General features: G+C 33.7%; 1 protein-coding gene and 1 long non-coding RNA gene across 3 annotated transcripts; both read right to left on the bottom strand.

Annotated features, from left to right (window-relative positions):
- Window positions 1-818: 818 nt before the first annotated feature.
- LOC147069264 (uncharacterized) lies at window positions 819-7785 on the bottom strand. The gene is made up of 2 exons (XM_085951171.1): window positions 6138-7785; window positions 819-2422 (listed from the first exon to the last, which is right to left on the bottom strand). Exons 1-2 carry the CDS (start codon window positions 7652-7654, stop codon window positions 2401-2403), a joined length of 1539 nt encoding a protein of 512 aa, XP_085807297.1. The 5' UTR covers window positions 7655-7785; the 3' UTR covers window positions 819-2400.
- Window positions 7786-10112: 2327 nt separating this feature from the next.
- LOC147069263 (uncharacterized) lies at window positions 10113-13555 on the bottom strand. 2 transcript variants are annotated; one of them, XR_015071232.1, is made up of 3 exons: window positions 13509-13555; window positions 11978-12290; window positions 10113-10532 (listed from the first exon to the last, which is right to left on the bottom strand). It is a non-coding gene; the product is annotated as an uncharacterized LOC147069263 (long non-coding RNA). The 2 variants fall into 2 exon arrangements; XR_015071231.1 differs by having other exon boundaries at window positions 11978-13555.
- Window positions 13556-13901: the final 346 nt, after the last annotated feature.

The following is a 13901-nucleotide window of genomic DNA, read 5'->3' as shown; positions in this document are numbered from 1 at the left end:
TCTTTACACGATTTAAGAATTAATTCCTCCGACGCCAGGACAAAACAAATTGACGTGCTCACAGGTCGACTATCGCTCTCCGATTGGCAACGCGTGTGAAATTACGTCCCACCTATTGCTGAAAATTATTTTCCGTTTCACTGAAGTATGCTCTTTACCAGCTCATTTATTCAACGAATAATTCACAAGATTTGACAATGTAAAATTCTTTATAATATTTAACACACATTATACACGTGGGGGCCATGGTGTGATGAATAAGGAAGTCGTCAGAAGGAGAGATGAGAAGTCGAGATTTGGTAGTTGCTCCGATGGATGGAGGAGCGAGTTTTATTTGCAGCGTAAACAGACGGTACAAGAGTATGTTACAGTAGTTATGTTACAATTATTCTTATGATACTGTTCCGAGGTCCGAATCTCGGTAAAATGAGATGTTGTGCGAAGCGATATAGAGACTGAGATTCTAACAGACCGTGAACTTATATTCGAGTGACATTTCCGCTATTTATATAATAAAAATAATATTCTTTTTATTAAATAATCGAGTCAGCTATCAGGCGTTTGCGTCAATGGACGACTGACTAAGTGAAAAACGGATATGCAGAATTTATTATTGCGGTCAGTTCCTTACCGAGTTTGCTATAATTTGACACTACGGAAAATCGCTATTTAATTTGTATTTATATATCTCTATAAGTATAATATGATACACCTCTTTTTTGAAAAACTTCACTTAATAATAATTAGGGTACATAATTATTGATACTTTGATTTAAAACGTAAAAAACAATAGGGAAAATTAACACAATTCGATAATTCAATTCAATCAAATTTATTTATTTTTAACATATTGTGGACATTACAAATTGTAAGTTTAAGACATTCACAACATGATATTTATAAACAAAAGAATATAAAATAGTATTACATAAAAAAGAGATAGATCAGAATAGACATATTATTATATAGTAAGTTATTAAAAAGTAGAAATGTGTACATACAAAAAATATAAATTAGATAGGTACAAGAAAGTACACCGGATGAGTTAAGCTGACCCTATTTTAAGAATTTATAAAACAACGTCCACCTATACTCATCCTCACGTAGGTGGAATATATCAAGACCCGAAGCAATTTCGTTGAACATAGTTATCGCCCTCCCAATTGCCATTACCAGTGGCAGGTTGATTCTGCACCTTGGGAGAATAAACAACTGTTGCTCTCTATTTCTAAGATAGTTATCAGGGACACACAGGTCAACACTGCCCAGAATGGCAGAGTTCTCATTTATACCTCGTATAAGTCGAAAAAAATACGTAGCTTAATAAAGATTTCTTATAAATTGCAGACTGCAGTATGTAAGCATGCCTAAGAGAAAGACAGTTAGATAAAGCCACGGATAGTATCCATACAACCTCAAGTAAAGGAGTCCCAAGAATTTCTTCTGAACCCTCTCCAAGATAAGGCCATACTTCAACTAATGCGGTGCCCAAACAATAGACCCACTCTCAAGTCTGCTTCGAACTAAAGAATTAAATAAAAGTTTTAATACCGTAACATCTGAAAAGACCCGGGAAGTACGCATGGCGAAGCCCGATATTTTAAGCGCCTTGTTACAAATGGCAACTATATGGCTAATAAATGTCAGTTTACTCTCAAACGTAATGCCAAGATTCCTTACAGATGATATTCGTGACAGAACTCCGCCATGCATCGAGTATTGGAAAAACAACACTTTTGAGGCTCTGGTAAACGACAAAAGATTGCATTTATCAATATTGAATTCTAGTTTGTTACGCCTGCCCCAATCTAATATATTATCTATATCAAGTTAGAGCTGACGACAATCGTACAAGGTGACAACTTCCAAAAAGAGTTTCAAGTCATCAGCGAACATGTGAATCGCGAAAACTACTAGCTATTTTGGTCGTAATTAGATAGGATACCGTAGCTTGAATGGTACCGTCGGGCAATGTATTTTTTCTAGTGGGGTATAATATGGTGTTACTGCCAAAAGTTGGTAAGTCTCGAAATCATGTAAAATGGAGAAATTGTAATTTGAAAGTTTGACATGCCCTATAAAATCAGGTTTAATGCTAATTGCTTTGTGCTTTATGTGCATGTTCTATATTTTATCGGATGACCTTTGTTTTTTTTCTAGCTTACATAGGTATTTATAATATATAGACACATAATCTGCTGGTAACTCTAAATACCAAAATTATCGACTTACCAACTTTTGGCAGCAACCCCACTTTCTGAGATGTTTTCAAATTATAAAATTCAAAAAATATTTATATCAATAACAACAATCAACCCTTAATGCTGGCCATATTGTATATTATAAACTTTCAGGACAGTCGTTAGTAGAGTGACAATGTGGTGATAGGTCTCGTCATCTTTAAAGAGTTCTCCATCTGTCCCTAAATAATAAAAAAATAATTTAAATTAATTATAATAAAAAAAAAAAATTAATCTGCTATAAGAACATGAAAATGATGGTAATGTATTCGGGCTATAAAACTCTCCACTCCTCATGGTCGTCTGTTTCTCTTACGTAAGCTCCTTTCTCAGAGTAATAATATAAAGCAGTGGTGCACAAACGCGGTCCAAGGCCCGAAATGGCATTGTTGAGGCCCAAAATAACAAGTACCTACCTACTTCATCACCAAATCTTTCATTGAATACGATAAAAACCTGTGTTCGGTATGTGAACAAATTATGCAGTAGCAACGGTACATTAATCTGAATCGTCACTGATAGAAAACTTAATGCCATTTTTAATTATTTTTCACGGGTATAGATTTGCGACCGAAATTCATCTTTTTACTTTCTTTTATTTTTTTAACTGTCAATTCATGATTGAATGAATATGAATGCAGTTGCATTCTATTGTTGTTTTAATTTAATAAAACGCATTTTTTTGTAGTACTTATTCCACTTTTAATCAAAAGATTAGGACCGGTTTCGTCCGACTCAGAGGGTTGTTGAAAATGTCCCTCTGAGGCGGACGAAACCGGTCCTAATACAAAAAATTGCGTTTTATTAAATTAAAACAACAATCATCTTTTTACAATGAGTCACACCGTCTGTGGTGCAGGTGCAGTCTGTTTTTAGATTATTGTTTTCAAAACGCGCATTTTAGTGTTAGTTCTCCAGGAATTTTGTCAGTGCACGACGTTTGTGAATCGATATTAAAAAAAACGCTTGTCTTAACCAAAAAATATACAATTCGATAATGAAACAGTTGTTTGTGTACATATGTATGTATAGTGCGTGTATAAAGTTCTTTATGTACTTTTATTGTTTTCTAACAAATTAATCGTGTCGGAACTAATTTTCTTCGTGCAAATATGCACGTAATGCGGAGTGGAGAGTGATTGAAGTTGTATATATACAATGTATATCTGATCTAATATAATATATCAATATTTTTCAACACTTTTACCCTTTGCGGCCCGTGAAAAATTAGAAAATGTATAAATTGGCCCTTCTTTCAAAAAGCTTGTGCACCACTGATATAAAGAGAGTGGCTATTGTTCGACAGAATGAAGACGTGTTTCTCGCGTATAACGCACAGTAGAACCTCAATTTTATTATTAACTTAAGTATGCAAGGCATACCTTCATCTTGCTACTAATTAATATGGCTACCAAATTTAAACACAACATAGTTAAACATGTTTTCTACTAAATTAACAAAAAATAATTACAACCTTATGGTTTATACAAAAGCGATAAATTCCAGCAACACGTGCTCGCAGTCTTTAAATGAATGCAATCATTCAAATCAATATTAATTACCGGCGACGTTTTCAAAAAATATTTTATTCAGCCGTAAAAATTCTATCTTACTCTAACGCATCTTGCGGTGATATAAGCGTGCCGAATGCTTTCTCATTCGCATTTATGGTTCGATTTTGGTCAGGCCTTGGCTCCTTCACTTCTCCAGGCTCCAGCGCGCCAACGCTCGTCCTCTGCTTCACCTTCTCCGGAAGTTATCTAAAGCCACCAGATCCAGATCCACCCAGTCCAATACGAGTAATATCCGAAAAATACGTTTTAGACATATTTTGTCTAAATTTATGTTGATATTCAGTGGTATTGAAACGGAAAGTTGGAAATGACGCAATGAAATGACTCTGTGGTTTCCGTATATCCTGAACCGGGTGTGATTACAGTTTATCACAATTTATATATTTAATATATTTATATTGGTATATTATATCAGTAGCGAAGTGTGGAGGTAGGCTGTTGAGATTCCCAATAAATAGTGCACATTAAACTTTATTAGTCATTCGTATTTGTTTTTCTTGAACTAAGACTACAATTTACAGATGGTGTCGGTTAGTTTTTAAAAATCAATTAAACCCTGCCTAAAATAAACCATAATAGTTTTGGTTTACTTTGGGCAATTCGACAAAATTGTGCACACTTTTTCATTCATACTTATTTGTTTTCGTTGGATTAGGTAAGACTACATATTAGACAAATTGTTGGTTGATTTTTTTAAATTCATTAAGCCCCGCCTTAACCGAAAGATAATATATACAAAATATTATTCTATCTAAATATCCAAATTTAAGTATGATTTAATAGCATAATTATAGAAATTTTTCCATTTTTATGAAAATATAAAAGGGTTGGTCTTTTTTATACAATTTCCCTGGTTATTACTGATCCAATGCCATAGACAAAATGTTGCCATTGCGAAAGTTAGTTTCAAGAAAGATCCAAAGCCAATTGGATCTTTTACACAAAAATGTATGTCATTGGAATGAAGACCAAATCACTGGACTCTTTTCGCAAAATTGTAAAATTGAAGATTTGCATTTTGGCATTATTTTAGAAATGGATTGACGCGAAAGGAATAACTTTACGGGCTGGATCTTTTTTGCATATACGTATAATTATGAGATATCCTCAATCGGATTATTGAATAAATTTAAAAAAGATCCAATGAGCTTTGGATCTTTTCTGCATATATACGTCCAATTATAGAAATTTCATAGATAGACGAGTATTTTTTGACTATTATTTATTATGCCTGGGTTTTGCGGGGTTTAATTGATATTTAAAAACTAACCTACCGTCTGTAAATTGTAGTTTTATTTCATTGAAAACAAATACGTATGATTGACAAAGTATAGTGTGCACTATTTATAATTGATCTTAGAGCGCGATGCTCAATCGTCTGTCATAATTACAACAAAACACTATCCAGAAAGCCTTTCGTAGTTATGATCGAGTTGTCTATGGTCCACCAGATCTGCAATAGCTTCGTTCTGTTTTTCTATTGAAAATATTACCATATATAAAAATTCTTCTTTTCATAATTTAGGTAAATTATTTTGTAATTGTTAAACGATGACAAAAATATGAAAAATATACAAAATAAATTCAATAACTATAAATACACAATTAATATTTAATTAAAATGATTAAATGTCTCCGCAATTAGTGAATAATATAAGTTATTTTTTGACCCATGTTTTTCCCGATACGGTAACACTTGCCGTTGAAATGTCAGATTTTGTCATTTACAATCATTACAAATATGCCATGATATGAATATTTACATAGAGTGATTAAAACTAATATTACCATGTTGGTGTGTAGGTAACTAAGTACTTATATATTTCAACTACCTATCTATTGGTTTAATATTACATAAATATCTAAATCCGAATAAGAAAAGTTAATTCATAATGCATTGACACTGACATTTCAATTCGATAATCGGTTTTCCTAAATTAATACATGTACAGAATCAACGAAAGTAAAGAAAAAATGTCGTATTAAATGTCACGGATATTTAATAGTTGTTCAACACCCATATTGAGATCAATTGTTAAATGAATTTGAGTGAATAGGTTGTTTATAGACACGTAAATTTATTTTGACAGTAGCTGTCAGTGGTAAATGGTAATACAGAAGGGGGTGAGTTCAACAATAGTAGTCTATGGTTAAGGATTCCTTATCTCTATAATCTATAGTTAACAGATGATTTTCGGCTATTTACCAATTTTACTGTAAGTTTGTGGTAAGTATGAATTGAGCATTACGCCCTTAACAGAATACATCCACCCTGCGCCACTGTTATTTATATATATATATATTATTATAATGCACAACGTACCTGCAGTCAGTATCACTCAATTGATTACTCCAAATAATGTATGCGGCAATAGGGAGGGGTGACCTTTCACAACTTGAATCGTCCACGGCAGTACAGGTATTTCCATTTGTGAAGTTATCGCTGATGTATGTGGCCTTGGATCGTCCGGCTCCTGTAACTATCTCTTGGAAGCACCTGCATCTCCAGGGATTTCCCCTGAGGTCCATTGTGAGATTGGAAAGATTAACCGCGAAAGTGTCGGACGGCAACCAACTGATAAAATTACATCTTAATAAAAGTTGGCGAATACGCGGATATTGGAAAATCTCAATCGGTATCTTTTCAATAAAATTGAAAGCCAGATTTAGTGTCTCAATAATCGGAAATGAATTAATAGGAAAAATGTTTATTTCGGTCAATTGATTATAGGCCAAATTTAATTTAATAATTTTTAATTCGCCTTGTTGGAATATTGAACGTTTAACACTTTGTAATGAGTTTTCAGAAAGGTCTATTTCTCGTAACTTTGTTAATCCAGAAAATATTCTATCTGGTAAAGTGATAATTTTATTTTTTGATAAATAAAGAAACTTTAATTTGGTAAGTGATGAAAATATGTTTTCCGGTAATGATGAGAGTTGATTATGTGACAAATCTAGTTGTACTAATCCATTGTTCTTTGAAAAAATGTCATGAGGCAATGCTTCTAATTGATTGTAAGACGCGTTGAGGTTGTCTAGTTTCACGTTCATTTCGAAAGTCGTATTGAGGAAATGTGTTATAGCATTCCTTGATAGATTTATTTCCCAAATTTTAACCGCGCAAGAGAAGTATGAATGCGGAATAAATGAGATACTGTTACGAGAGATATCCAATTTGAGAACACTGTCGCAAAGTTCACACCGTCGCCCTGACAGTATTTCACCGGATACAGCACGTAGAGAAATATTGCTTCCAGAAACTTTCAAAAAAGTATTGCAGGTCAGTCTATTAAGTGAAACGGCAATATTATTAGAAATGTCAAAAATATGGACAGTTTCTGAATTTAAAAACATATCAGATGTTTCATTTATCGTTAGAACATTGTTGGATAATTGAAGCTCAACATATGGCATGTTTTTGTAAGGCCAATTATTCGGTTTGAACGACATCAAGATATTTTCAGATAGACTCAAAATTCGCAACTTGGGCAGATTAATGATTTCAAATGAATGTAGAAAATTATTTGTAATGTCCAAGTTCCATAGATTTGGCATGGATTTGAAAACACTGTAGTCAATATCGTAGAGTCTGCAACCGGTAGCTTGGAGGTTTGTTACTCCCATCAAATCGATTAGCGATATATTGGTAAGACTCTCAGCTGTAAACTTGTTGTATCCGTAGGTTTTTGTGGTCTTACAGACCAACGCAGTGTAATCTATACCATCGTAGAAGTTTCTTCTATAGTCACAGCTGATTTCACTTGCAGATAATGCAGGTAACAATATTAATATGTTGGTTAACGTTATCACAGTAATAATCAAACTGAATTTAAACATTGTGAAGACAACGGAACCACTCGGTTAAGTGCCAGACACAAACGAAATCAGTCATGAAATTTGAATAATATTCATATCAGTTATTTTAATTATTGTTCTTATCAAAATGATAAAAGTTTTTTTTTATCTGTGGTTTCTTTATATAGGTAAAGTAATGAAACAATAAACCCGTTGGGCCGCCGCAGCCTTGTCAACTAACCATTTTTAAAGTTTGGGACATGTGGGTCTATTCTATACTTATCGAACACTACAGTGACAAATAGTATCAAACTTAGGGTAGGTTTGTATCAAAATATTAGCACTTATTGTAACAATTACACGAAGTTGGTTTTTATTGTTGCAATAAGTGCGATATTTTAACAGCAGCAAGATAGGTGCTGTTAAAATATAGCACTTATTGCAACAATAAAAACCAACTTCGTGTAATTGTTACAATAAGTGCTAATATTTTGATACAAACCTACCCTAAGTTTGATATTATTTATCACTTTATCACTTTAGCGGTCGATAAGTATAGAATAGACCCAATGGTGCCCTATGTTTTAACTTGTAACATGAAGTCACCCGACGACATGACGTAATTATGACGTAAGCTTAATACACGCATCGACAATGCGCACGGCTCACCATAGATATTAATATGCTGAAACTCCTATTTGTGTATGGGGACAATGGATAACGCCAGTAAGAGTAGCGTTAATTTCTCGAATGGTATTGACTCATTCCGGTAGTACGTCACAATGATGTCATATGACGTCATGTCAACCGGACGACTTCAACTCGCAAGTTACAACATAAGGCCCATGGCCCCCACATCATGAAGCGGGCCTTCTACCTATCGCTAAGGTTAAGGCAGTGTGATTTTCTACAGTAGTATCACTCAAGTAGTTTCCACGGAACCCCAGGGTTAAGGGTATTTCGTGTATTTTTAGCGATTTTTAAATAAATACAGTTGATTTATTGAATTGTCGCCACTCAGCATAATGTTATTAAGCACTCATTGCGACCTCCTTTTGTGGTAACTAGGGATTCCAATCCCGGGATCCCGAGCTATTTTCGATACCTATGAATCCCGGGATTGATAAACATAATCCCGAAACTTTCTGGATTGACTTTTTTTTATGACTTTTTATGGAAAATAAAATAAAAACCAAAATATAACAGAAAAAATACTTACATTAGAAATAAACTGAGTTTGAATGAAGTTTGATTTATACCCATATGTAAGTTGCCGATTCATTTTATTTTTTCACATAAATTATTAAATTTGAGAAAGATTGGAAAAAAACAATGCTTCGCACTTTTAATAAAGTAATTCCACCATGACCTCATACGTTTTACGGCAGTTTCATATTTGGCTGATTAATTAGATTTATGAAGCTGAAAGGCCATACACCACGATTTGATTTACTATTTTAAATCTCGCTAACCCATTCATTAAGTCTTTACTATCAGAAACAGCAATGTCATATTAAATTCACATTATTATTTAAATTACAATATTATTTACTCCATTAAACTTATGTATTTTGAAGATTGAACGTACACATTATTAACAATAAAAATGTTTTAAATACTATAAATTATACTAGATTTATTTTTGACGAATTTTATCAATGTTATTTGTAAATATAAAAAAATTATATTAACTATGGAAAAAATGCCAATCCTGGGACCAGTACCGGGATCCCGGGATTGTCAAATTATAATCCCGAAATCCCGGGATCAGAATTTTGCCTCGGGATTGGATTCCCTAGTCACAATGATGTTATATGACGTCATGTCGACCGGGCGACTTCAACTCGCAAGTTACAACATAAGGCCCATGGCCCCCACATCCTGAAGCGGGCCCTCTACCCATCGCTAAGGTTAAGGCAGTGTGATTTTCTACAGTAGTATTAGCCAAGTAGTTTCCACTGAACCCCAGGGTTAAGGGTATTTCGTGAATTTTTAGCGATTTTTAAATAGAATATATACAGTTGACTTATTGAGTTGTCGCCACTCAGAATATTTTTATTACGCTCTGATTGCGACCTTCTTTTGTGGTAACTAAGTAACATGCAACCCTTAGCCATATTGGATAAAAAGCCATTTTGTACCTAAGCCAGGAAACACACTTAAATTTAATAATTACAAAAAAAATTCTACACGTAAATTATCATTTAATTATATAAATCATCATGTCACATCAAACTATAATATCACACAGCAACATATTTAATATATATTATGGTATGTTTTTTTTCACTTAACTGGTCGACCCGCTAATTAAATTTTCATTTTTATCCAATGTCAATCAATTAATTTTTATCGTAAAATATGTGAAGATCGTGTGAGAAATTGAACAAATTTCACTTGAGATTTTCAGCATTAATTATAATTCAAAACATATGTACGACGTACACAAAAAACTATAAATAGGTACGGACACCCTTATTTAACATAAAAAAACATCAACTTCACTTGACAAACATTAAAAATATGTTCGTTTAATTCTACAGTCATAATATATTAAAAAAATATTAGTTTCTAGCTGGAAAGACAGGCAACATTTTTTAATTAGACGGTTAACAATACCATATAAACTAGTTAGGCTTATACTTTGAAACAAATTAAATGTTTATTATATTTATTTTAGTTATTATAGTTATTTTTAATCATCGATAACACAACACTCATTTTTCACTCAGGGTCTGCTGACTAGGTATATTGTTTATAAGTCTCCAGGACAGACAGACATTACGTTGCACTATGCACTAAAATATTGACAATGATGGAAGGAATGGATACTCAGCGAAGAAATAGAAGTAACATTAACATCAGTAGAGTGACTGCGCAGGATGGATCTCTTCTTCTTCAAACGACTCTCCATCTCTTCCTATAAAAGAAAGAATAAGGATCAGTAATTAAAATAAACAGAAAAATAACATCATTATGATCATATAACATACATAATTTTGAAAACAATCGTGAGAAAATATAACCAATACAGGGGTCGAAATGGACCGGAGCGCACCGGAGCGCCGTTCCTGTTCGTGAATTAGGTAAGATTATCGCTCCATCTCGTTGAAAAAATAATCTGATCATCTGAGATAGATAATCCATATAATAGAAAATATAACACACTAATTTTTATGAAATACACATAAAATTTGATAAATAATAACATATATCTTCGGAAAACTGTTGAGCGCTCCGGTTCGTAAACTTTTCCATTTCGAGCGCTGAGCCAATAGAAAAATTCTTTTTCGAAAAAAGGAAGAAACCTGGCAGGAATCGAACCTAACTCTCTTGGGTTTTGCGTCCTGTAAATTACCACTCTGCTACGAATGCCATGCTTAATTGCGACAAACTTAAAGTATTGGCCTTGAGCACTCTCTAAATTGAGTTACGGTAGAGTTTGATTTTCTCTATTGGCTTACATTGCTTGATTCGCATGAGTGTTTTCAAAATTATGTATGTTCTATAATTAAAATGGTTCATTCTAATAATTTGTATATTATTCGTTGAATAAAAGAAATAGTTAATTAAAAAAACTGTTAAATAAGCAGATAAAATCAATTAATATGTAAACTAATATTTTCATTGCATCCATGTCTGCAAAAATAAAATAAATTTGAATAGTGAAATCGAATATAACAACCGAACAATTAGGGTTACCAACTGGTATCCAAAAAGAGGACATATTATTGTCCTCTCTTTAACTTAAAAATAATGTCCATGTATACCTACTTAAATAGATAGTTTAACTTTAAATTACATATCTGTATGGAAAGATAGTATGAAAAGTATGAAAAGGCGCTCCAAGTGTTTGAAAACAGAATCCTCCGGAGAATACTTGGACCCGTCAATGAGGACCACCGGTGGCGCATCCGCACAAACGCTGAGCTCTTCGACCGAAACCAACCTAGAATCACTAAAATTCTGAAGTCAAGAAGGCTCAGATGGGCGGGCCACGTTGTACGATCTGAAAGATCTAGAACTCTCTATAGGATTTACAAAGGCACACCAGCTGGCACTCGACCTCTTGGCCGCCCTCGTCGGAGATGGGCGGACAACATTCAAAGGGATGCGGAAAGGCTGGGGATAGTCAACTGGGAAGAGAGAACGGCCCCTAGCGCCAGTTTAATAATAATAAATGTATCAATCTACTACCGATAATGTTCTCCATTATAAGTAATTTGTCCTCTATTCAATTTTTTAAACTGGTAACTAACTGTAGAGTAGACTTTATAGACAGTCTGACGTTGTCTTATGCTTCAAGTCTGGATTGTTAAAAGTTAAGCATACAAGAAGTAGTTTATCACATTCAATATGACTTACCCGCAAGCTGAATCGCCCAGTTGATAATTCCAAAGAACGTGTGCGACGATTGGTAGAGGCGATCTTTCGCATTGTAAACCTTCCACCACGATACAAACAGGAGTTTTGCCATCAGTGAAATTATCTCCGACGTACGTGGCGCCAGATAGTTCTACTCCCGTGACTATTTCCTTAAAGCAGCTGCACCTCCAGGGATTATCGCGGAGATCCACATTGAGATTAGGATGATTTACTTCGAAGGTGTCTAGCGGCAACCAACTAAGTAAATTGCATCTCAATGAGAGATGCTGGATAAAGGGATACTGGAAAATTTCTGTTGGTACTTTATCAATATTGTTGAAGGATAGATCGAGGCTATTAAGAGATCTCAATGAAGTAAGGGCGACAATTTCTCTGTGGCTTAATAGATTATGAGACAAATTCAAAAATCTAATATTATATTCATGTGAAAATGAGGGTGAAATAGTGCGCAATGAGTTTACGGAAAGGTCTACATATCCCAATGCTATCAATCCAGAAAATATCGTGTCCGGTACTGTAATGATATTGTTATTTGACAAATTTATTAATTCCAATTCGTTTAGCGATGAGAATATGTCAGCAGGTAACGATGACAGTCGGTTGTGTGATAAATCTAGAGTCCCTAAAGCAGTGTTTTTTAAAAAGATGTTATACGGTAACGATTTTAACATGTTGTAAGATGCATTGAGATATTTCAATTTTGTATTCATTTCGAAAGTAGTTTCTGATAAATGTGTTATGAAGTTTTTGGAAATACTGATTGATGCGAGGTGAACCGCACATGATAATAATCTTTCCGGAATGATTGAAATATTGTTGCGAGACATTTTCAATTCCCTATTTGTATTGCAGATTGCACACTGTTTTATATCACCGGATTCAGCAACTAGAGACAAATTGTTGTTGTCAGAGACTGTCAAATCATAGACACAGGGAATACTATTAACGGACACAGCAACGTTATTGGATATGTCTAAATAGGTCAGAAAACCCACATTTTTAAATATATCAGATTTTGTATTTATACTTAGAAGGTTCTGAGATAGGAAAATATAAATGTTGTTTCTATTCGGATGGGATTCAAACCATGCGTGTGAATCGAACGACGTTAGCATATTGTTATCTAAATAAAGAATTGATAAAAGGGGCATACTGTCAATTGAAGGTGAAAAATCACGCAGAAAATTATGCGACATATCCAAAATGTACAGGTTTGCTAAAGATATGAAAATACTGTTGTCGATATCGTACAATCTACATTTTCTGGCTGTAAGATGTGTAATCGACACAACATTAGTAGTATTTGAAAGACTGTTGGCATTAAACATGTTATATCCTTCGGTTTTTGTCGTTTTACAGATCACCTTTCTATCCTTTCTCACATAATTACAAACAATTTCACCACCAAACAACGGCGTTATTTCACTTGAAAATATCATCACGATAATGAGCACAGAAAATAGTGAACTAAAATAAAACATGGTTTTAATGTTTTGCAGTGGACTATTACAGAAAACGGTGTTGCTATTTGAATGTAACGTCAACAACTGATAAACTGGTCTTTTTTGTGGTTTCTTTATAATATATATAAAAAGATAAGTAATTAACTCATTGAGTGCTGGTGCTCTTTTAAAAAATCTTTAAACGATTCGACCATTTATATAAATATGCTAAAATCATCATTATTTAGTCATGGTTAACCATATTGCATTCGAAGTATCATGAATGAGGCAAGCAAGCGTAGTACTACGATCGAAGTTTACAATTTCTTGTCACGGCCTGACTATTATAGTGAGCATTTTCTTGATATCACGATGGTAAACATACGATTATTATGTTTGAGTAATTAAACGTAAAACTGATTTGCGGAGTCTACAGTATACGGCCTACGCCAAAGCGTAAC

This window comes from Rhyacophila brunnea, unplaced genomic scaffold (genome assembly GCF_057557595.1).
Source record: "Rhyacophila brunnea isolate RB1 unplaced genomic scaffold, BYU_Rbru_1.0 scaffold_24, whole genome shotgun sequence".
Taxonomy (NCBI): Eukaryota; Metazoa; Arthropoda; class Insecta; order Trichoptera; family Rhyacophilidae; genus Rhyacophila; species Rhyacophila brunnea.
Note: the sequence above shows the minus strand (reverse complement) of the source record. Positions and strands in the feature narration are given on the sequence as shown.